General features: G+C 42.6%; 2 protein-coding genes across 2 annotated transcripts in view; one reads left to right on the top strand and one right to left on the bottom strand.

Moving 5' to 3' along the window:
- The window catches only part of RMND1 (required for meiotic nuclear division 1 homolog), a 43,236-nt gene extending 38,979 nt beyond the window's left edge, over window positions 1-4,257 (bottom strand). The window contains 1 exon segment of the mRNA XM_047769927.1: window positions 3,902-4,257. The gene's annotated coding sequence lies outside the window, so the exon portion shown is untranslated.
- A 104-nt stretch (window positions 4,258-4,361) lies between these two features.
- ARMT1 (acidic residue methyltransferase 1) lies at window positions 4,362-24,766 on the top strand. Its single transcript, XM_047769928.1, is given in 6 exon segments — window positions 4,362-4,559; window positions 7,682-7,787; window positions 8,500-8,744; window positions 17,098-17,263; window positions 23,000-23,455; window positions 23,457-24,766. Coding segments are annotated over 6 exon segments (1,332 nt in total). The 5' UTR covers window positions 4,362-4,512; the 3' UTR covers window positions 23,769-24,766.
- Window positions 24,767-25,152: the final 386 nt, after the last annotated feature.

Here is a 25,152-nt window from a genome sequence, read left to right as displayed (position 1 = left end):
CCTGAGGCTTTCAAAATATCTTCAAAAGTTGGAATTCTCTGTTTAGTTCTAGCCCAACTAGCTATTTTAGTTCAACTTTAATTAGTACTATTCCTTGCCAGCTGAACCAGTCGATTTTGAAGAACCTAATTATATAATCTTTCAGGAATTTCTATACACAGACCTGGATGCTTCCATTCTCTTCTAGGAAATTCTAACCACCAAGCGCCAAAGCCTGCCTTCACACGGAGGCTGGGACCAAGAATGTCAAAGCTACAGGACAAACAAGAAGTGTCTTTTTTCTCCATCTTTGCTGAGAAAAACAGAGTGCTAGCATTTAAGGTGTAAGCAGACATACACACAGACATTACTTAGCTTTGTTAAAAATTGGAACACATCTCAGAGAAATAAAATTTTAATTGTGCAAACTAAATTTAAAGATAAAAGTACGCTAGATTTTGAATTGTCCTAAGGGCTTTCTGTAACATTGGTGGCATAGAATTCCCGTGCTCCACGGTGGCCTTGTCCTAACTCTTGCCGGCTTCTGCATCCATGCAGATCGGTGAGGGGCGTGATTCTTCCACCCTCCTCCCCCTCCCTGAGTGACCATCCCCCCTCAGCCACTCACTCCCCGGGTCACACGTTCCCAGCTGTATCGTGGCCATTAGGCACACATGGCTATTGAGCACTGGAAACGTGGCTCAATAAAATAAAAAAAATTTTTTTTGGTACCTTGTCTTTTATACCTAACATAAGAAAGTAAAATATCTTGATAATTTTTATACTGATTACTTGTCTGAAATAACCTTTTTAGATACATTGGGCTACATAAATTAAAATTAACTTCACCTCTTTATTTTTTACCTTTAAAGCGTCTGGAAAACTTAAAATGCCCTGCGTGGCTTGTACCGAATTTCTGTTGGAGAGTTCTGCTCTAGACCTGCTACTGCCAGTAACTGCAACCTCACATTCTCCATCTCAAGCATTCCACTCTCCAAACACCACCTCTCATCTCTCAAACTCACTCCTTCTATTACCCAATTTCAACAATTCTTCAACCTCAACAGGACCTACAATTCAATGATCCAACCACCTTTTCACTGTCCCCACTTCACTTCCTCCACTCTTAGAGTCCACGGTCTACCAGTACTCTCTCTCTCTCACTCATACACCTCAAATCTCTTGCACCCCTCTCTCTTCCACGCATCCATGTATATAACGTCAACCCAAATTAAATCTAATTCACCCAATTTGTGCCTGGACTTGTGCATCTTAATGTGGATGGAGAGAGACGACCAACCAGGAGAGCGACCAACCAACCAGCTGGTCTCACTTTAAAATCAGGATCACTTCACTCCAGGTGGGCCTTTCAGGATGCTCAACACTCTCTACTACATTTTGCTATTGTATTTTACTCTCTACTTCCCTCATCATACCTTCAATGTCTCCTCCTTTCTCATTCTCAATAATGACTCTTCCTTTTTTTCTCTCTAGGGCGGCACCTGAAGCATATGGAAGTTCCCAGGCTAGGGGTCCAATCGGACTCTACACCACAGCCACAGCCATGGCCAGATCCGAGCTGGGGGTGCAACCTACACCACAGCTCACGGCAACGCCGGATCATTAACCCACTGAGCAAGGGCAGGGACCGAACCCGCAACCTCATGGTTCCTAGTTGTATTCGTTAACCATTGCGCCACGACGGGAACTCCATGCTTCCTCCTTTCTTGACAAAACAATTAGAGGTGAACGAACGTCTACCAGCTCTTGCCATTATCCACCTGCCCACTATTGGTTTTGTGCCCACATACTTTGCCTTCCCTTCTGCTACAGATGAGGTGCCTGTGGTCCCAGGTACAGCCAGGTCCTCTGACCACCGAAGGCCCGGTTAAGCCCTTCTCCCCTCTCCCTCCCATGCTATTTATTTTGCTCTTCTTACTGGCACATTTCTATAGCAGACAACTAGGTTCCAACTTCCTCCATCTTATCCCAACAATTCTCCCTGACCCCATCTTCCCCTTCCATATATACCTTTTCTTTAAGTGTCTTTCCTTTTAGAGGCGTTTTACTCTCTGCCTCCATCTCTCTCTTTTTTTGAACTCACTCAAATCAGGCTTCATCCCACCTGTCAAGGCCAGCAGTGACCTCCATATTTCTAAGTCCAATGGTTACTTCTCAGTCTTCATTTTACCTGACTTACCAGCAGCATCTGATGCAGCTGATCACTCCCCCCCCCCCCAATGTGTTTCTAAGGTACCACACTGGCCATTTCCATCCTACCTCACTGGTTGGACCTTCTGTCTCTTTTGCTGGTTTCCCATCCCAAGAACGTAATGCACCAAGGCTCAGTACTTGGGTCACTTTTCTATTCTCAGCTCCTGGTGCTCTTACCCAATCTCATAGTTTTATATACTATCACGCGTTGATGAAGAGCAAATAGTTGTCCCTAAACCACTCGGATAAGCATGACACTGTGCAACATGCTCAAAACTGAGCTTTTGAAAACTTCCTGCAAACCCTATTCTTGCCAGAGTCTCTCTGACTCAGGAAATCCCAATCACAGCTTTATCTTTGCTAAAGCCCCAAACCTGCAATCCCCGTCATGCTTCTCTTCACTGTCCATACCCGCGTGTCAGCAAATGCTCCTGGCTTTGTGTGACCAGTCCTCAGCACCAGCACTGCCACTACCCTGGTCCAAGCCGCTGTCTTTCCCAAGAATCATTGTCACAGCTTCTGAACTTTTTTCTCAGCTCTGTTCTTCAGATTCTTCTCGACACAGCAACCAAACTTCAGTCAAATCACATCTTCCATCTTCATAAAATGTGATGCCAGCCTCATATTTCCCTTGAAATAAAAGCCAAAGACCTTAAAATGGACTGTATGACCCTCCATCCTCTGGTCCTTTATCATAACCCTAACATCTCCTACAGCTTTCTTCCCTCCTTTATTTTGCTCCAGTCACTCTGGCCTCTGGATCTTTACACTTACTATGCCTTCCACTCTTCTCCCACATATCTCTAAGCCTCATTCCCTTATCTCCTTCAGACCTTTGCTCCAACGTCTCCTACCCAGTAAAGTCCTTCTTCCCCAACCACTTCATTTAAAATGCACATGAGAACGCACATTCTAGCCTGCTCCACTTTTTATTTCTCCATTGCACTTAACATTACTTGCAAACACTTTGTTTTGTTTTTGGCTGTGCCTGTGGCATAGGAAAGTTCCCAGGCCAGGGATCGAACCCAACATCAGATCCTTAACCTCTAGGCCACCAGGAAACTCCAATACTTTGTGTTTTAAATTTATTAAACAACAAATTATGAACCGAGTTCCTACCCTGTGCCAGACATTGTACTCCCTGCTAATATAGATGAAAATAAAATAGATAAAAATCCATATCTTTTGAGGCTTACATCACAGTGGGGGGAAGGCAGATAACAGACGTGGTAAATAAAATGTACATGAGAGTGACAATGCTAAAGGGGAAAAAAACAGAAGAGGGAAGGAGATCTTTGTCTCTCTCCTGTAGCACAGAAGTTTCTTGAGGATAAAGATTTGTCTATTGTTCATGCTGCGTCTTCTGTGACCATAGTGCCCAGCACACAGGAGGTAATTCAATTCATATTTTCTGAATGAGATACAAGGCAGCTATTCTGTTCTTGGACACACTGTCTACTTTTTAAGAACAACATATCAACTAAGAACACTGTATCAGCCAGGCTACGATTCAATGGATAAATGGCGCTAATCTTTGCGAGCATGTCTTCCAATGCTTTACGCCGTCCAAAAGTACTTTTATCTTTGCAGTTACCACTTGCATTGGTTCAAAAAAGGGTTCAGTATGTGTGCATGGATGGAGTGCTTTTTTTACTCCCAGCCAAGTCGACCAAAGATCACTGTAATAGGCAAGGGGCCATCAACGTACCGGTGAAACCTGTGACGCTAGAGGTTCAGGTCGGCGGGAAGCAAAGGCGGGGAGCGTTATGCCGGGACCGTGCAAGCTCCCAGAACAAGGCAGTGCACTAACCTCTCCGCCGGAAAAGAAGAGGGACCGGCCAAGGGTACAAATTTCCGCGACCCCGCCGCAGCCAAGTGTCGCGAGGCCGACAGCCAGGATCAACCCGGACCTCGCGCCCCTCCCTGCGCCAGACAGTGCGCAGGCGCACAGAACTCCAGACGCCGCCGAGCGTAAGGCGCTGGCTCCACGTGACCACCGGACCACGTGACCCCATGCCACCGTGACCTTTTCCGCTCCCGAGTTCCTGAGACCTCCCGGTCCCTGCTTGCTTCCGCCTTCCGCCCGCTTCCTTATTCCGCTTCTCACGTCGCCCTCAGCTGTCCCCGCCTTCGCCCCCGGAAGATCTCCGTGTCCTCAAGCTGGCCATTGTTTGTCTCTGCTATGAGCACCAAATAAAGTTTTTTCATTCAAAAGCATTTTTTAACCCGCCTCCCTCCTCATCTGAGCTCCTCCCTCGCGCCGGCACCTCCTGCTTTCCTGCGTCTGGTGAAACCCGAGAGTTGGCGCGGGGAACGCGGATGGTGATGGCGGGGCCTCCGAAGTCTCTCTCGGGACAGGACGTAGGGTTCGTGTCGCTTTCCTCGCTCACTCCTTTTCCTCCTCCCCCACTTTTGCGGAAAGCTGGGCCCCATCGGGAGCCGTCGGGCACCAGCGGGGAAGCGGCGCTGTGCGGTAGGCGCCTGCTCCCCGCCGCCCGCGAGTTCCATCGCACCGTAGGTCACTGCTTTGCCGGCGGCGGCGGCTGGGTTTCTAAGGACTCGCGTGGAGGCGAGGGCAAGGCGGCCGCTCGCTGGGCTCCAGGCTCGGATAGGCTTTGTAACTTCTTCCTTGCAGTGATTCGTGATTTCTTCCCTGCCTGCACCGGCACGGACTGCGAACCCTGACTGAAGATCTCCGTTTACCCCGGCGTCTCTACAGTGATGGTTCGCGGGTTTTGTTAGCCTTATATTAATTTGTATCAAACAGTTATGTTTTTAAAGCGGTTCGAACTGTGGTTTGTTTTTTTTTTTTTTAACTCCCGCATGATTGTCTTGAGAGTGTATGAATGTATGAGTGTAGAATGTTGCAGCGGCTGGTTTTAATTATATTTTATTTAGTTAATGAACCTACTTTGCAGGGGGTTAAAGTTCTCTACAAAAGCTGGGGGGGGGGGTCCTCAGATCGCTGATCAGATTAATTCATAATCCCACTAAAAAATTACTGTACCTTCTTGCCTTTTAGGCTTCATGTTATAGATTCCATTAAAAATATATCTATCTGTATAAATTGAAAGGCCTAATTTATATTTGAGATATGTCCTTACTGCAAAGTATTGCAAAACCCAAGAACACTTAGAAGAAATTGTACCGGCAGTCGAGGGAGGTGAGAGAGGCACCAGTGTCCCATGATTTAAGCATGTGCTCAGCTTCAGGGTCGTGCAAATATAGGGGTTGTGTGTGTCTTTAAATACTGAGCCCCGGGCGCCTCTGCCTTCACTCTAGTGCTGACCTGAGACCTTAGCCTTAGAGATGCAAGCCTCTGGAGACATTTAGTAGGTGGAAAAATAGTAATACTTTCCAAATAAGTAAACCTCAAAGGACTAGCACTTCTTTTTCTATCTGCTGCCTTGGGAAATTCAAGTGTCAATTAATTTAGTATTCTTTCTCCCAAGGAATTAGTAGTAATTCTTAAAAGTTAAATTCTGATCAGAGCAGTTAACTCTGCATATTAAAATCTACTCGCTGTAAAACACCACAGAATCAGGAAGCATTTTTGCAATTTTCTTTGTTTTATATTTAACATTTGAGGAAGTCTTTTAAAGAAATGAGGTATAATCCTATTTTTTAAAATTTGCAATAAGATATTTGAGTTTTTAAGAAGATGATCATCCCGCATTAAAGTTAAAGTAGGAGATTTGGGCAGCAGTATTTCAACTTACTTTGTTTTTACTTTGCCTCTGGTGATCTGAAGATATAAATGACCTGATCAGCTAAGTTTTGTGCTTTTGATTTAAAAACTGCACAGAATTTCATCACTTACTGAAGTCTTTTTTCTAACTCATTCATGTATTTCCTTAAACTGTGATAAAGTGATAATTGTTAAATCTTTTCGGGGGGCTGACATCGTATAGTTTTTTTAAATTGAAGTGTAGTTGTCAGTGTTGTATTAATTTCAAGTGTGATAATCTGTACATCTTGGTTTTTGTATGTTTAAAATCAGGAATATCTTTATTTTTTTATTTTATTTTATTTTATTTTTTTGCCATTTCTTGGGCCACTCCCTCGGCATATGGAGGTTCCCAGGCTAGGGGTCGAATCGGAGCTGTAGCCGCCAGCCTACGCCAGAGCCACGGCAACGCGGGATCCGAGCTGCGTCTGCAACCTACACCACAGCTCATGGCAACGCCAGATCCTTAACCCACTGAGCAAGGCCAGGGATTGAACCTGCAACCTCATGGTTCCTGGTCAGATTCGTTAACCACTGAGCCACGACAGGAACTCCTATCTTTAGTTTTTAATTCAAGTATACCCAAGTCATCTCCAGCTTGCTTCATTCTTTGACACTTCTACAAAAATCTCTAATTGGAATTCCTGTCCTGGCTCAGTGGCAACGAATCTGACCAGCATCTGTGAGGACTCAGGTTCCATCCCTAGCCTCACTCAGTGGGTTAAGGATCTGGCGTTACCGTGAGCTATGGTGTAGGTCGTAGACACAGCTTGGATCTGGCGTGGCCGTGGTGTAGGCTGGCAGCTATGGCTCCAGTTTGAGCCCTAGCCTGGGAACTTCGGTAGGGCTGCAAGTGTGGCCCTAAAAAGACAAAAAAGAAAAGAAAATCAAATTTTTCAGTTGGGAGAGGAAGATGATAATATGCCTTAATTTTATTTAGGGGTAGAAGAGGATGGAAGGAGTTATTGGGCAGATAGAGAAGACAGCAAGAAAAAACTTTGGGAAGAATTAAATTTGACTAAGAATATAGACACAAGAGAGAAGCAGGCTCAAAAATATCTTTCATTCTTTATGTTTTTCTAGCACAGTAGAGTCTTTCAGGCAGTCTTACATCCATTGCCTCATCTTTCTAAGGAGAAGTCACTTAGTAAGTAATAGACCTGGGAGAAAAGTCTGTTTGACTTTTAGGATAATTCTTTTTCTGTCTCTCTCTCTCTCTCTCTGGTTTTGTGTTTTTTTTTTTTTTTTGCTTTTTAGGGCCACACCTGTGGCATATGGAAGTTCCCGGGCTAGGGGTCAAATAGGAGCTACAGCTGCCAGTTTATGAGATCCACTTAGAACATTGCTTACTGCCATGCTGGATGCTTAACCCACGGAGCAAGCCCAGGGATTGAACCCGCGTCCTCATACTAGTTGGATTCATTTCCACTGCACCACAAGGAGATCTCTTCTTTTTCTGTCTTATCACATTGTTAAACTAGTTTCTGATTAAGGAAAATAAAAGGAATACAATGAGAGAAGAACGATTAAACAGATTCTGAGAGTCTGGGATTTGAGGCACAAAGAGTTTTATGATACACCAGAAAGGCTTTCAGATTTTCCTACTTTTTGCTATAAGAGTCGAGCAGTGCTGGTTTACCTTGCAACAGTTGTATGAAAAGGAGTTTGAATTTAAATCAGGTGTTCCGGAAAGAAAGATGACCAATCTTCTAGTATTAATGCTGCTGAGTAATATACTGTGTATATGATCCTCTTCTCTAGATCATTTGCCTATATTACAATTAAAGATAGAATACCACAGATCTTAACCAAGGCTATTGATACACTGCATCGACACAAAAGTGAATTTTTCGAGAAACATGGAGAGGTAAGAATTGTGTTTTAACTTTGTTTTTTTGGGTTTTTTTTTTTTAACTCTAATTGAAACACAGTAAGCAGTTTTCCTTCTGTGGTAATGGTTAGCTTACCTGGAGATAGAGAAAGAACTCTAGTACCTAAGGTGAAAGTTTAAAAAAAACGGAGGCAGAAGAGATAAGGCAAGATAATCTGATATGAGATCTGTGTGTGTGTGTGTGTGTGTGTTCTATGATTTTTCAGCTTCAGAATTCTAAATTTAAATGCTTAGGAGTTCCCATTGTGCTGCACCAGAAATAAATCCGTACTAGGAACCATGAGGTTTCGGGTTCGATTCCTGGCCTGGCTCAATGGGTTAAGGATCTGGCGTTGCTAAGAGCTGTGGTGTAGGTAGCAGACGCAGCTCTGATCAAGCGTTGCTGTGGCTGTGGTATAGGCCAGTAGCTGTAGCTCCGATTCAACCCCTAGCCTGGGAACCTCCATGTGCTGCAGGTGCGGCCCTAAAAAGACAAAGGACAAAAAAAAGAAGTAAATTTAGGTGCTCATAATAGTTTGTGAAAGACTAGAATGTAGTTTTTAAATGTATTCTTTCCTTAAGTTTAGATATATAAAAATGGGTCACCCTAGAGAAATTATGTGTATATATGTGTGTACATATATCATTTATATATAAAACAGTTACATATAGATTATTCATATATAAATTTTTTCCCATATTTCTGCAGAAAGGCATGGAAGCTGAAAAGAAAGCAATTTCTCTTCTGTCTAAATTACGGAATGAATTGCAAACAGATAAACCAATAGTTCCTTTAGTTGAGAAGTTCGTTGATACTGACACATGGAATCAGTACCTAGAATATCAACAGAGCCTTTTAAATGAAAGTGATGGGAAACCAAGGTGGTTTCTTTCCCCGTGGTTGTTTGTGGAATGCTACATGTATCGGAGGATTCATGAAGCAATTATCCAAAGGTAAGTATATAACCATCAAATAACAAATGTCTAGATAAATCATGCTTTTTCTGAGATTATAAAATGGTGAGTTTTACAGTAAAAAACAGTGGAGTCTTGAATTTAGTTAGGCAAATATTAATGGCACTATTGGATATTTTTGCAGATGTTATTGGTACAGCGGATTCTTGGCAATTACAATCCACTTACCTAGAAGAGACGTAAGGTTGACTCTCTGAAAAGGCTTACTTTTTTGTAGAGTAAAACACATTTGTATTTATTGAGCAAAAAAAAATGTTAATTTGAAATAATTTTTTGTATAAAAATCAAAATGGGACAAACTAAGCATATGTTTTGTTTATAAAATAGATAATATGTCAGAATTAATTTGGTAAGAGGAGTCAGTGGTGAATGACCACATTGTTTTATGCACTATCTTAATCTTTAGCTCTTTTTTAATGGCTAGATTAGAAAAAGACTAAAAATTAAACATGAGTTCAAAATAACTTTGTGTGTGTTTTTAGGGCCTCACCTGCGGCATATGGAGGTTCTCAGGCTGGGGTCAAATCGGGGCTGTAGCTGCTGGCCTACACCACAGCCACAGCAGCGCAGGATCTGAGCTGTGTCTGCGACCTGCACCACAGCTTACAGCAATGCCAGATCCTTAACCTACTGAATGAGGCCAGGGATCAAACCTGCGTCCTCATGGATGCTATTCAGATTGTTTCTGTTGAGCCATGACAGGAACTCCTAAAATACCTTTTTGTAGGAGTTCCTGCTGTGGTGCAGTGGGTTAAGGATCCAACTACAGCAGCTTGGGGCACTGCAGAGGTGCAGGTTTGAACCCTGGCTAACACAGTGGGTTAAGGATCCTTCTTTGCTCCAGCTGATGCTTGGATTGAATCCTTGGTCTAGGAACTTACATATGCCACAGTGCAGCCATAAAATTAAAACAAAAACAGAAACAATTTTTAATAGGTTTGTTTTTGCTAATCAGATTTTCCCTAGGACAATTCTAATGTAGAAATGACCTAGCAGAAGAAAGTGTAAATTCAGATCATTCTTTTACCTCACAGGTTATGTGGGATAAGAGGAATTTGCTGGGTAAGAGGCATTCTTTGATATCTATTCCTAAACATAGCATAGGATAATATAAAGCAATTGATTAAACTAACACTAATAGTAAAATAAAAAGATTACTTTGGAGAACATTCATAAACTTGAGTCTATTCATTAGTTTTTTTTCTGTCTTAATTTTTTTCTTTTTTTTTTTCTGTGCCATGTGGAAGTTCCCAGGCTAGGAGTGGAGTGTCCGCTGCAGCTGCTGGACTATACCATAGTCACAGCAGTGTGGGATCCGAGCCACATCTGTGACCTACACCTCTTGCAGGAACATAAGGTCCTTAACCCACTGAGCGAGGCCAGGGATTGAACCTGCATCCTCATGGATACTTTTCGGATTCTTTTTTTTTTTTTTGCCTTTTCTAAGGCTACTCCCACGGCAATATGGAGGTTCCTAGGCTAGGGGTCTAATCGGAGCTGTAGCCACCGGCCTACACCAGGGCCACAGCAACACGGGATCCAAGCCGCGTCTGCGACCTACACCACAGCTCACGGCAACGCCAGATCCTTAACCCACTGAGCAAGGCCAGTGATCGAACCCGCAACCTCATGGTTCCCAGTCGGATTCATTAACCACTGTGCCACGACGGGAACTCCTACTTTTCGGATTCTTAACTCACTGAGCTACAATGAGAACTTCTCTGTCTTAATTTTTATAAATTATTTTTAAAGACTCAACTTTTTTTTTTTTTCTCCTTTTTCAGCCACACCCTTAGCATATGGAAGTTCCTGGGCCAGGGGTCCAAATCTGAGCTGCATCTGTGACTATACCACAGCTACAGTTACACTGGATCCTTAACCTACTGTGCCAGGCCCAAGGATCGAACCAGAGTGCCACAGAAACAGGCTGGCTCATTAAGCCACTGCGCCACAGCAGGAACTCCTAAAGTCACAACTTTTTTTTTGCTGAATAAGTATATTTTAGGTCTTGTGCTCTAAAAGCTGACACTATTAAAAACAGCACATTACCTGGGCTACAGATCCAAGCAAAAGACTATGGCTGATATTGGGAACTGTCACATATTGAATACCACCTCTGTTCTAGTTATTTTGCAACCCAGTGAAGTATAGGTATTATTCTGGTTTCCATTTTACAGTGGAGAAAACTGAGACTGAAAGAGGTTGATAACTTGCCCAGGATTATATGGTTAGGAAATGCTGGAGCCAGAATTGGAGACTGGTCTGTGTAAATCAAATTAGAGCCCTCCTTCACTAAGTGGCTATCTTTCAAGGTCTGAGGTTAGTCTGAGGCTCTGGATGATGGTTTCATAACTTTGGAAAATATCCCTGCTATTAGACAAAGCTGCTGGAGTGTTGAAACACTGGATGGCACCCTAAACAGGATTAGTGGAGTTCAGAAGTTAGGTGAAAGGAGTGCTGTCTGAGTTTGATTTTTTTTTTTTTTTTTTTTTTTTTTAGGGCTACACCAGCAGCATATGGAAGTTCCCAAGCTTGGGGTTGATCAGAACTGCAGCTGCCGGTCTACACCGAAGCCACAGCAACACCAGATTCAAGCCTCGTCTGTGACCTACACCACAGCTTATGGCAGCACCTGATCCTTAACCCACTGAACGAGGCCAGGGATCGAACCCGAATCCTCATGGATACTAGTTGGGCTCGTAACCTGCTCAGCCACAACGGGAACTCCCCAAGTTTGATTTTAGAGGTGGATCAGGTTCAGAGAATGAAAAATCTAGGTTCTACAAACCTGGCTGCACCTTTGTCACCCAACTGGGCAAAAGTTTACTGTTTTGTTTTTAAACATGCCAATTTTGAAATGGTTATATGAAACGCTGATGGTTTGTCTATGGTGAGCCCTGTGCATCAGTTTTTCTCTCTGTGTCCCAGGGAGATTCTTCACAGCCCACGCTGCTACCCCTTGGTCCAGGAATAGCTTGATAAAAGGGGTAGAGGCAGCACTTAGCTTTTGAGTTCCAGGAACAAGAATATTTGTCACCCATGGATGTGGAACTCCCCTAAGGTGATCTCTTTGACAGATATTGGAATCTCTGGGGATTTGTATGCTTCCCTTCTCAGGTTTTAGGGCAGTGCAGGGAAGGACTGTCCTACAGCGGAAGTAGCACTATAGTAGGGTTTTTCCCCCTAAATTGAAGTATGGTTGATTTATAATATTGTGTAAGTTTTAGGTGTACAGCAGATGATTCATATATACATATATAGTCATATATATATGTATACATACTTTAGATCATTTTCCATTGTAGGACATTACAAGATACTGAATATAGTCCCTTGCGCTCTGTAGTAAATCTTCGTTGTGAATCTTTTTCCTGTATAGTAGTGTGTATCTGTAAATCCCATGCTCCTAACTTCCCTCCCCCTTAAGTTTTTAAGTGTCCAGTTCAGGAGTTCCCGTTGTGATGCAGTGGTTAGCGAATCCGACTAGGAACCATGAGGTTGCAGGTTCGATCTCTGGCCTTGCTCAGTGGGTTAAGGATCAGGCATTGCGTGAGCTGTGGTGTGGGTTGCAGATGCGGCTTAGATCCCGCGTTGCTGTGGCTCTGGCATAGGCCAGTGGCTACAGCTCCGATTGGACCTCTAGCCTGGGAATCTCCATATGCCGAGAGAGCAGTCCTAGAAAAAGCAAAAAATAAATAAATAAATAAAGTGTCCCATTCAGTAGGGTTCTTAGTCTGGTCAGTTAGACCTGCAACTTTTGCAGGATCCCAAAGCACTCATTGGTTTTAGGATACCTTTCTGTCGATGTCGCCACTTATATTGAAACATACTTCTAATTCTTTGTCAAGATGTATATATGTGTGTGTGTGTGTGTATACTTTTTTTTTTTTTTTTGTCCTTTTAGGGCTGCACCCACGGCATATGGAGGTTCCAAGGCTAGGGGTCGAATTTGAGCTGTAGCTGCCGGCCTACACCACAGCCACAGCAATACTGGATCTGAGCCATGTCTGTGACCTACACCACAGCTCACGGCAACACTAGATCCTTAACTCACTGAGCGAGGCCAGGGATCAAACCCACAACCTCCTGGTTCCTAGTCGGATTCGTTTCTGCTACACCACACAGGAACTCCTATGTTTTGGTTTTTATCAGAGTTAAATGGTTGAATAGTCTGCAAGTCTAAGTTAAGACTTAAGAGTTTTGGCCATATGTGAATTTAAATACATTAAGTAAATATATTTCAGATATTGAAAAATGGAAGTCCGGAGAAAACGGCAGACATTTTTCAGCTTTTACTAAAGTGTGATGTGTGACAGAATAGTTCATGTGTCTCAAGTGTTCAGCAGTCTTTACCAGAATGTGCTTGTGTCCTGAGTGCCCAGATCAAGAGGCAGAACCTTACTGGGCCCTCCACACCCACTTTCTCCTTCTGGTAACCACCATCCCTACCCCTCGACGGTAACCGCTATCTGGGCCCACGTTGGTTTGCCTTTTTTTTTTTTTTTTTGCTTTTTAGGGGCTGAACTTGGCGGCATATGGAGGTTCCCAGGCTAGGGGTTGAATCGGAGCTACAGCTGCCCGCCACAGCCACTGGCCACAACCACAGCCACGCCAGATGTGAATCGCATCTGCGACCTACACCACAGCTCATGGCAACACCAGATCCTTAACCCACTGATCAAGGCCAGGGATCGAACCTGCAACCTCATGATTCCTAGTCGGATTCATTTCTGCTGTGCCACAATGGGAACTCCTGGTTTGTCTCGTTTTAAACTTCATTTAAATAAAATTGTGTGGAGTTCCCTGGTGGCTCAGCAGGTTAAGGATCCGGCATTGTCACTGATGTGGAACAGGTTCAGTCCCTGGCCTGGGAACTTCCACAGTGTTGCAGGTGCAGCCAAAAAATAAATGAAATTATATGAATGTAGGTTTGTATCTGGCTTCTTTTACTCAGCATTATGTTGGTGAAATTCATTCATAGTATTGGATTTAATTGTAAATTATTTGTTTTCATTGCTACGTAGTATAGCATTAAATGAATATATGACAATCTCTTTACCTGTTCTGATGGATATTTGAACAGTTGTCAATTTGGGTTTATTATGAAGAGCGCTGCTATGAACACTCGAACACTTACTCTTGGTGAACATACATGTGTATTTCTGGTGGGTGTGTGCCTAGGAGTGAACCCCTGGATCAGAGTGTGTGCACATATACAGCTTTAGTAGATTCTGAAATAGCAAAACATTTGAAAATCTGTAGTCATATATAGTTGTGTGAGTTTGCTCTCTTAAATACAAGGAACACATCTCATTGTTAGTGTAGGGCGTGACTTTAAATTATCAATGATTTATTAACGAAACACTAAAACAAGAGTCCATAAACTTTGTCTGTAAAGGGTCAGATAGCCAGTGTTTGGGGCTGTGGGGGACACTTGGTTTTTGTTGTAGCCGCTCAGCTCCAGGTGCAGAATCAGCCACAGACAGTGTGTAAATGAGCATGGCTGTGTTCCAGTAGAGTATCAGTTGTGGACACTGAAATTCGAATTTCTTGTGTCACAAAATCTTCTTTTCAATTTTTTTTTCAACTCTTCAAAAATGTGCAAACCGTTCTGAGTTTGAAGATCCTATACAACAGGTGGGATCTGCAAGCCTCAGTTGCAGGGGGCCAGATGGGATCTGTAAGCTGCAGTTTGCTGACCCCCTGCATTTGAACCTGTGCATCCAATTTTTTTTTTTTTAATCCTTTTATGTTACCTTGAGAGACTGATTCATTTCAGCAGTGCTGCCATTGCAAAAACATCTTTTGTTTCTTTGGAACCTCTTTCAGAGCCAGTTTGCAAACCTCAAAAAGAGATTGATGTCATTTTTTGCTGGGGGCTGAACCCGAGGCATGCAAAAGTTCCTGGGCCAGGGGTCGAACCCGTAGCACAGCAGTGATCTGCAATAACAACACCAGATCCTAAACTGCTAGGCCACCAGGGAACTCCAGTCACTCCTCATTTTTGGCTGAAATGGTTTTATTCCATTTGATTTACACCCTTCATTCTGCTGAAATTGCTCTGAGTGACTTTTGGCTATTTCCAAAAATAAATTCACTCCAAAGGATGAAGATACCCTATCACTGACAGGATGTTTAATACTGTGCCACAGGTTCTGAAGAAAATTCCAAAAGAGGAATTCCAAAAGCGGTTTGAGCAATGGCAGCATCCTTGGACGCAGGGTGTAGCTTCCCAAGGGGCCTGAGTGACAAGAAGGAGGCAGCAATCATTTGAATGTATAACTTCTGGTACGTTTTTGGTTTTGATTTTAAATCCCATTGCATCAGTCATACTGTCTTTATCCTAAGGTGGATGACCCATGGAAGAAAGGGCAAATTTTTTTGTGATCTGAATGCTTTTGATACTTGATTCTGTAGAGGCTCCTATGTTACTATCTACACTTCTTAGTTATGGTTTTTAGGCCAATATTAATATCATTGATCTCTCATTGGGCAGCATGAAGATGTAGCCTTGGCACATACATCACCATTGGTCAAAGTCAACTTGGGGATAAAAGTTGCCAAAAAAAAATGTATAAAATCTACACATACATGATTAAAATTTGTCAGTATGATAAACTTTAGTATTGTCTGATTTATCTCAAGTGATCATTGGGTTCCCATAATATTCTGTGTTTGACTTTATTAGGAATTACTACATTGTATTCAACTATTCTGTTTATATCCATATGTTTGAAATTTTGTTTCTCTTTCTCCTTTTGCCCTGAAAACCCACTGGGTAAATAATTATGAATACAACCTCTATAATTATTTAATACTTCCCAGTAAAATATTTGGTTAAGGAACTTTTTTTTTTTTTTTTTGTCTTTTCTGGGGCCGCACCCAAGGGATCTGGAGGTTCCCAGGCTAGGGGTTTAATCAGAGCTGTAGCCGGCAGCCTAAGCCAGAGCCATAGCAACACGGGATCTGAGCCATGTCTGCGACTTATGCTACAGCTCATGGCAAAGCTAGATTCTTTTTTTTTTTTTTTTCCCCCACTGTACAGCAAGGGGGTCAGATTATCCTTACATGTATACATTACAATTACATTTTTCCCCCAGCCTTTCTTCTGTTGCAACATGAGTATCTAGACAAAGTTCTCAATGCTATTCAGCAGGATCTCCTTGTAAATCTATTCTAAGTTGTGTCTGATAAGCCCAAGCTCCCGATCCCTCCCACTCCCTCCCCCTCCCATCAGGCAGCCACAAGTCTCTTCTCCAAGTCCATGATTTTCTTTTCTGAGGAGATGTTCATTTGTGCTGTATATTAGATTCCAGTTATAAGTGATATCATATGGTATTTGTCTTTGTCTTTCTGGCTCATTTCACTCAGTATGAGATTCTCTAGCTCCATCCATGTTGCTGCAAATGGCATTATGTCATTCTTTTTTATGGCTGAGTAGTATTCCATTGTGTATATATACCCCCTCTTCCGAATCAAATCCTCTGTCGATGGACATTTGGGTTGTTTCCATGTCTTGGCTATTGTGAATAGTGCTGCAATGAACATGCGGGTGCATGTGTCTCTTTTAAGTAGAGTTTTGTCCGGATAGATGCCCAAGAGTGGGATTGCGGGGTCATATGGAAGTTCTATGTATAGATTTCTAAGGTATCTCCAAACTGTTCTCCATAGTGACTGTACCAGTTGACATTCCCACCAACAGTGTAGGAGGGTTCCCTTTTCTCCACAGCCCCTCCAGCACTTGTTATTTGTGGATTTATTAATGATGGCCATTCTGACTGGTGTGAGGTGATATCTCATGGTAGTTTTGATTTGCATTTCTCTTATAACCAGCGATGCTGAAAAGCTAGATTCTTAACCCACTGAGCGAAGCCAGGGATCGAATCCTCAACCTCATGGTTCCAAGTCAGATTCCTTAACCACTGAGCCACGACAGGAACTCCAAGGAACTTTTGACAATTAATTAAAATGACTTTGGGGATTTATATTTGTGTAATTTGTTTATTTTGTGTAATTTGACTATTTGTTTTTGTGTAACTTTTTGTGTAAATTCAGTAGAGAATTACCAGTGAGGAGTTCCCTTGTGGTGCAGCAGGTTAAGTATCTGGCCTGGTCACTGCTGTGGCTCTGGTCACTGCTATGGCATGGGTTTGATCCCTTGCCTGGAAACTTCCACATGCTGCATGTGTGGCCAAAAAAAAGAAAAAATTACCAGTGATCGTTCAGATGAGATGCTACTGTTTTCTTTCTTTTAAAAACTGCAATTACCCAAATGTTAAAAAATGGTACAGAGTTATATAAATGTTTTATTTTTGTTTTTCTCCTACTTTAGTCCGCCAATCGATGACTTTGATGTATTTAAAGAATCAAAAGACCAAAGTTTCTTTGAGTCGCAAGAATCTATCATTGCTTTATGTACTCACCTGCAAGAATTGATGAAAACTATTGAAGACCTAGATGAAAATCAGCTGAAAGATGAGTTTTTTAAAGTTCTTCAGGTAAATATAATAATTAATCTTCTGAGTATACTTATTTAAACAGTTAAAAATAATAAACTGGTACACAATAGCAAAGCATGATTCTATATTATCATTTAAGTTATAGTTGGTCCTTTTTTTATCATTTTAATAATTCTGTTATACAAGAGTTGAAAATCCATTAAATCTCTGGAAATGGGTTTTGAAATCTCTTCTCCTCCAACTGAAGGTGGTTTTAGTGGCGCAGGAGTCATTTGGCTTCACAGCTTCTGTCATTCTTGAGAGAACACTGAAGTTCACGGACATTTGACCCAGCCTATCTTGGCTTTGAATATTGGCTGGGTAGCTTAGTTGTGGTTGGACTTGAGGCAAGGTATTTAACTTTTCTGAGCTTCAGTTTCCTCATCTGTTAAATAAGGATGGTATTATTTACCCCATAATTCGATGTGAGAAGTAGATTTGATCCTGTCTGCATCGGCCACAGAGTCTGGAACCCAGATCCCTTGTGCCGTCATCTTCAGCAGGTGGAAACACTTGGGTGGTCAGTGGCCTATTTAATGTGGTTTTATTGCATTTCTTCATCTTGTTACAGGTTTAGTTTTTTTGTTTGCTTTTTTTTGTCTTTTTGCCTTTTCTAGGGCCACACCTGTGGCATATGGAGGTTCCCAGGCCAGGGGTCTAATCAGAGCTGTAGCCACTGGCCTACGCCAGAGCTACAGCCACATGGGATCCGAGCCGCGTCTGCAACCTACACCACAGCTCACGGCAACACTGGATCCTTAACCCACTGCGCAAGGCTAGGGAGCGAACCCACAACCCCATGGTTCCTAGTCAGATTCATTAACCACTGAGCCACAATGGGAACTCCTAGTTTTTAATTCTCATTCAAAATATCCTGAAATTTAAAATACATTTTTATAATCAAAACAATTCAAAAACATATAGTTTCGCACAGCAGTGTCTCCAGTCTTCACTTCCCAGCAAAGTTTAGAAACATTTCCAGAAGGAGACTTTAGAAAGTGCTGGGAAGCGAAATAAAACAGGGACAGGACCTCGGGGTGGTGGGGGAGGGGAGCAGGAACAGCAGTTTTAAGTAGGGGGCCGGGGAGGGGCCTGCTGAGGTGGTGACCGGGGCAGGACCCCGGGCAGGACCCCAGGCAGGGGAAGCAGGCCAGGTGGAGCATCCTGCTGAGGCCCCGAGGGGGACCCTGCAGGTGTGCGAGACAGGCAGAGGGGACCTCGGAATGCGGAGCAGAGGGGAGGGGCTGCAAGGGAGCAAAGGGAGGGACTAAGGATTTTACTCACCGTGAAACAGGAAGGTGTTAGAGGGTTTTGATCAGAGGAATAACATTAAGGGGCTTATTTCAGGGATTGCTTCTGAGAACAGACTGAAGGTACAGGAGTAGAAATGGGGAGATCTGGTATTAAAATGAGTCAGGGGAGGGAGAACTGGACCAAGATGATAGCATCAGAGGTGCTAAGTGTCACCAGATTCCGGATGTACTTTGAAAGCTGAGGCTGTGGAGTGTGCTGACAGGTTGTGGATGTGAGAAAGTCCTGATGAAACTGAAGGTGAGCGAGTAATCTGAATGATGAAGCGCCAATGGGATATTTTGAGTTTGGAAGAAAAGTGGCCTTGGTATCGTTAACTAACAAACTTGTGTGTTGTTTCCCCCCCACTATTATTTATGCTTACCTTAGAAAAGGAAAGAAAAAGATGAACCTAGAGATTATCATACTAAGTGGAAGTAAGTCAGAGAAAGACAGATACCATATGGTATCACTTACATGTGTAATCTAAAATATGACACAAATGGAGTTCCCGCCATGGCTCAGTGGTTAACGAATCTGACTTAGGAACCATGAGGTTGCAGGTTCGATCCCTGACCTCACTCAGTGGGTTAAGGATCCAGCGTTGCCTGAGCTGTTGCACGAGGCTCGGATCTGGCATTGCTGTGGCTGTCTGGTAGGCTGGTGGCTACAGCTCCGATTAGACCTCTAGCCTGGGAACCTCCACATGCCTCGGGTGCGGCCCTAAAATGACACACACTCACACACACACACACAAAAAAAGTGACACAAATGAACTTATCTACAAAACAGCAACAGCCTCACACACAAAAAAACATTTATGGTTACCAAAGGGGAGAGGGGATGGGGGAGGGATAATTTAAGAGTTTGGGGTTAGCAGATACAAATTAACATACATATATATATATGTATATATAATATATAAAAACAAGGTCCTACTGAATAGCACAGGGAACTAGATAAACAACAAGATAAACAACAAAGTCCTACTGAATAGCACAGGGAACTCTATTCAGTATCCTGTAGTTGGGAGTTCCCATTGGGGTGCAGTGGAAATGAATCCGTCTGGTATCCATGAGGATCGGGTTCTATCCCTGGCCTCACTCAGTGGGTAAGGATCCGGCATTGCTGTGAGCTGTGGTGTAGGTCACAGACACAGCTCAGATCCTGTGTCGCTGTGGTGTGGGCCAGCAGCTGTAGCTCTGATTTGACCCCTAGCCTGGAAACTTCCATATGCTGCGAGTGGGGCCCTAAAAAAGCAAAAAAATGAAAAAAATCTTATAATAAAACATAATGGAAAAGAATATGAAAAAAGTTATATATAACTGAATCACTTGGTTGTACACCAGAAAACGAACACAATATTGTAAATCCACTATAATTTAAATAGAAAATCAGTGTGTCACTCTCTGCCCCTGGCTAGGCTGTTCTTTTGGGAAGTAATCCTTCAGTGTGTTCTTCGTTCCCTAAGTATAATAAGTTTTGAAGAGGAAGGCGTCAGTCTATTTCCTGTCATCTAGCTCGGCCAGCTACCCCAACCGCCCATATAAAGGAAGCTGAAGTTGTCCCTTGTTAGTGCTCATGACCAGTGGGTTCACTTCCTATAAGCAGCCTGAAGGTGTTCTAGGTGGCAGGGAATACTGATCTTTTTTTTAAAACAAAGTATAGCTGATTTACAATGTTGTGCCAGTTTTCTGCTGTACAGCTCAGTGACTCAGTCATACATATATACATCCTTTTTCTTTTTTTTTTTTGGTCTTTTGTCTTTTTAAGGCCACTCCCAAGGCATATGGAGGCTTGGGTGTGGCCACACCCAAGGCAATCAGAGCTACAGCTGCCGGCCTACACCACAGATCCTACTCGGGATCCGAGCTGCGTCTGCCACCTATACCACGGCTCACAACAACACCGGATCCTTAACCCACTGAGCAAGGCCAGGGATCAAACCTGCATCCTCATGTATACTAGTCGGGTTTGTTAACCACTGGGCCATGAGGGAATTCCCGTTACTTTATTATTATTACTGATCTGTTTTTAAAAGCCATAGCATTCCACCCATGTCCACACAAATATTTCAGTGCCTACTCCATCAACACTGTTCTAGGAGTTCCTGTTATGGCTCAGCGGTTTAAAAACCTGGCTAGTTTCCATGAGGATGCGGGTTTGATCCCTGGCCTTACTCAGTGGGTTGGCGATCCGATGTTGCCATGAGCTATGGTGTAGGTGGGAGACAAGGCTCGGATCCTGTGTTGCTGTGGCTGTGGTATATACTGGCAGCTGCAGCTCTGATTCAGCCCCTGGCCTGGGAACTTCCATATGCTGTGAATTCGGCCCTGAAAAGAAAAGACCCAACACAAACAAACAAAAAAACCCCACTGTTCTAGATGCTGGGCATATGATAGTGAGAAAAACAGACCAGTTCTTGCTGTGGTAGAACTTGTAATCTTGAGGGACTATAGACAATGAAATAATGATACAAATAATACAGGATTACAAACTGGAAGATGATTGGGTTTTTTTGGGTTTTTTTTGTCTTTTTGCCATTTCTTGGGCCGCTCCCGCGGCATATGGGAGGTTCCCAGGCTAGGGGTCTAATTGGAGCTGTAGCCGCCAGCCTACACCAGAGCCACAGCAACACGGGATCCGAGCCGCGTCTGTGACCCACACTACAGCTCACAGCAACGCCAGATCGTTAACCCACTGAGCAAGGGCAGGGACCGAACCCGCAACCTCATGGTTCCTAGTCGGATTTGTTAACCACTGCGCCATGACGGGAACTCCCCTTGGTTTTTTTTTTTGTTTTGTTTTGTTTTTGTCTTTTTGGGAAGATGATTGTAAATCAACTATACTTTGTTTTAAAAAAAAGATCAGTATTCCCTGCCAACAACGTGCCTGACAGAGACCCTGACCCCAGCTGGGGGTGTCCTCACAGGGCACCATTGTATGTGTCTTCATCAAATTTGGACACTCAAGCTGTTATTTAAGCTTTACACTTAAATCCATTCTTTTTCTTTTCTTTTCTTTTTTGGTCTTTTTGCCTTTTTCTGGGGCCGCTCCCTCAGCATATGGAGGTTCCCAGGCTAGGGGTCGAATCAGAGCTGTAGCCACCGGCCTATACCATATCCACAGCGACGAGGGATCCAAGCCACGTCTGCTACACCACAGCTCACTGCAATGCCGGATCCTTAACCCGCTGAGTGAGGCCAGGGATCAAACCTGTATCCTTATGGATACTAGTCGGATTAATTAACCACTGAGCCACGACAGAAACTCCCAAATCCATTCATTTTTATCTTTCTTTTTAAAATAATGGTTTTGGTTGAAGCATGTACTCTCCTCTTATTTTGAGTCACAGAATACCAGGGCCTGTTTGGGCTCATAGTTAATGAATACTTATATATGCCAGCTTTTGGGTACATTACTTAGATGCATTATGTCAATTCTCAAAATAACTCTACAAGCTACATGCTTTTACTATCTCATTTTTCACTTGTGGAATCTGAGCCTGAGAGCTTAATTTACTAGTGGTTGTTTATTGGCAATGCTAGAGTTTGAAGCCCAGGTCTGTCTGATTCCAGAACCTGCAGTCCTAAATGTGTGATTTTAGTTATAGCTTAAAAAAAATAGGGCTACATACCATGTCCTAGAAAATAAACCTGAGTTTATTCAAAGTGAAATAATAGATTGTTAGAGTTGGAAGTCTTTAGACATCGCCTTGTGCAGTTTCTTTATTTTACAAGTAAGAAAACTAAATCCCAGAGAAGTTGCCATGTCCTAAGGATATACAGCTAGCAAAAGAAACTGAGAAGTTTTATGGGGAAAGGGAATTTTTTTCCCTTGACTCTGGATTATCAAGTAAACTTCATAGCTTTTTTTATTTTTGCTTTTTAGGGCCACACCTGCGGCCATGTGGAAGTTCCCAGGCTAGGGGTTGAATTGGAGCTACAGCTGCTGGGCTACACCACAGCCACAGCAACACAGGATCTGAGCCTCGCCTTTGACCCACATCACAGCTCACAGCAACACTGGATCCTTAACCCACTGAGCGAGGCCAGAGATCACACCCGCAACCTCACGGCTCCTAGTCGGATTTGTTTCCGCTGCGTCACAGGGGAACTCCTGTAGCCTTTTTTAATACTATCTGATCATGTTCTAATATCTGCAAGTTGCAAAAACTTCATTCTAATTAAATGATACAGGTACTCAATTCATTCAGACTTTTAAAGTTCATTACATACAGGCTAATTAAAAAGGTTTCATTGTTTTACCTTTTTATACAGCATACTTAGAAAAAAATGTAGATTGGATGGACGTTTTTATATTAAGAGTTTTAGGGATAAATTTTATGACTATTTTTAGCAAGCCCTCCTCCCATTACATCCTTTGTAATAGTTTTTGTTGGTTATTCAAAAGAAGGATAAGTGTTTTGTGCTTTTTCTTTTTCAGATATCACTGTGGGGAAATAAGTGTGATCTCTCTCTATCAGGCGGGGAAACTAGCTTTCAGAAGACCAATATAGTAAATTCTTTGGAAGACCTAAAACCTTTCATTTTAGTGAATAACATGGAACAGCTTTGGTCGTTGCTCAGCAATTGCAAGAAAACAAGAGAAAAAGCATCTATTACTCGAGTGATTATTGTTCTGGACAATTCTGGGTTTGAACTTGTTACAGATTTAGTATTAGCTGACTTCTTGTTGTCCTCTAAACTGGCTACTGAGATCCATTTTTACGGAAAAATGATTCCATGGTTTGTTTCTGATACTACTGTGCGTGATTTTAACTGGTTACTCAAACAGCTAAAACATTCTAATCATAAGTGGATGTCCAGGTGTGGGGTTGACTGGGAAAACCATATAAAAACGGGCAGGTGGGTTTACCTGGATCATATGTTTTGGACTCTACCCTCATGAATTCAGCGCAATGTCTCAAGTTGCTCCTGACTTATATGCCGCACTACAGAAGGCACATTTAATTTTATTTAAGGGGGACCTGAATTACAGGAAGTTGACAGGTGACAGAAAGTGGGAGTTTACCATTCCATTTCATGAGGCTTTGAATGGCTTCCACCCCGCACCCCTCTGCAGTATAAGAACATTAAAAGCTGAGGTTCAGGTTGGTCTGCCGCCTGGGCAAGGGGAGCAGCTCACAGCTGCTGAGCCCACCTGGCTGACCAGGGGGAGGTACGGAGTGTTTCAGTTTGACGGTCCGCTTTGACTTGCTGTCGGAGCTCTCCGCTGAGTAGGAAGGTCTGACAGGCACTCTTCTTCATCTCTGGAACAGCAGCATGTGCATTTAGGCGCTTGGCTGCTTCGCGTAGCTCTGGGCCGCTTGGCTTCTCAGTGCTCTCTTACCTCCGCTCTGAGGCTTTCTCCTTTGGACATGTTGCCCCACTGCTTTGTTTTGGGGAAAGACGGGTTGCACTAGTTACAGCTACTTAGGTTTATGTCGGAACTTTAGTAACTTATTTCAAGTTAAATGCATCATTTCAAATGGTTTTCATGAACTTAACTGGGCCGAAAACAGTATAAGTGAATTCTGCTTTTAAAGTTAATATTTTCTTAACCCACTATGCTGCATGGTATTTAACATTCTTAAGAAGCACGGAATTGTATTTAGTTTGATTTGGGGCTCTAGAAATAAGGGCTCCGTGATATAATATACATCTTAAATATGCTTTGTCAAGAGAGGTGTTTCTTGCAGCTGTGATATTTGAACACATGAAAGTTAAAACTTAAGCTCTGAAGTTAATTCTAAATTTTATTTCTCCTTGAATTTCATTTCATTTCATTTCAATAACCTGTATTATTTGCACATGTTTGCCTTTTGATTGGCCTGTGGAATGGATGGAAGGAAACACAGAATTGAACAGAATGAAATTCCATGATACTTGAAGAAATGTAACACCTTTTACCTTCTCTTTGTGATATTAATAATCAACCGGGATATGTTATTTTAACACATAAAAGTGTTTTAAATGAACAAGATTGCCTTGCAGTTAAACAAAAAACTTTAGATAGAAAAGATTCTTATGCCTTGATTTTGGAGTACTACCAACAAATTAATCCACTTTTTGTATTCTTAAGTGTTTATTGGTAATCACCAGCTATTAAAGACTCTAAAGTTTCAGGTCAGTTTGTTTTGAAATTGAAATTGGAAATAAACCTGGAAATGTTTTCTTGCACTAGAATAATAAAATGAATTGTACTGAAAAATTTCATTGGTTTTAATCTTCCGATGGGGGAAGGTTAAGAAGGGAAATTAATTAAAAATGAGGTTTATAGGAGTTCCTGCTATGGTGCAACAGGATCCAAACTAGGTCTCTCTGTAGTGGCAGATACAGCTTCAGTCCCCGGCTCTGCACAGTGGGTTAAAGGCAGCTTGGATCTGATTGCTGGCCAGTTAATGCCAGATGGTTGGTGCGGGGTTGGGGGGGGGGACAAAAAGAAAAAAAAGGGTTTGTAAAATGAAGAAATTTGCATATCATAGATGTTGTCAAAGCACTTCTTAAATCATGTCATTTAAATGAAGTTCTAGTCTGTGCCCTTGCTAAGTGCTTGAAAACGTTTTGGTAAAATATTTATATAAAGCCGCACACTTT

The sequence above is a fragment of the Phacochoerus africanus genome, chromosome 2, assembly GCF_016906955.1.
Source record: "Phacochoerus africanus isolate WHEZ1 chromosome 2, ROS_Pafr_v1, whole genome shotgun sequence".
Taxonomy (NCBI): domain Eukaryota; kingdom Metazoa; phylum Chordata; class Mammalia; order Artiodactyla; family Suidae; genus Phacochoerus; species Phacochoerus africanus.
Note: the sequence above shows the minus strand (reverse complement) of the source record. Positions and strands in the feature narration are given on the sequence as shown.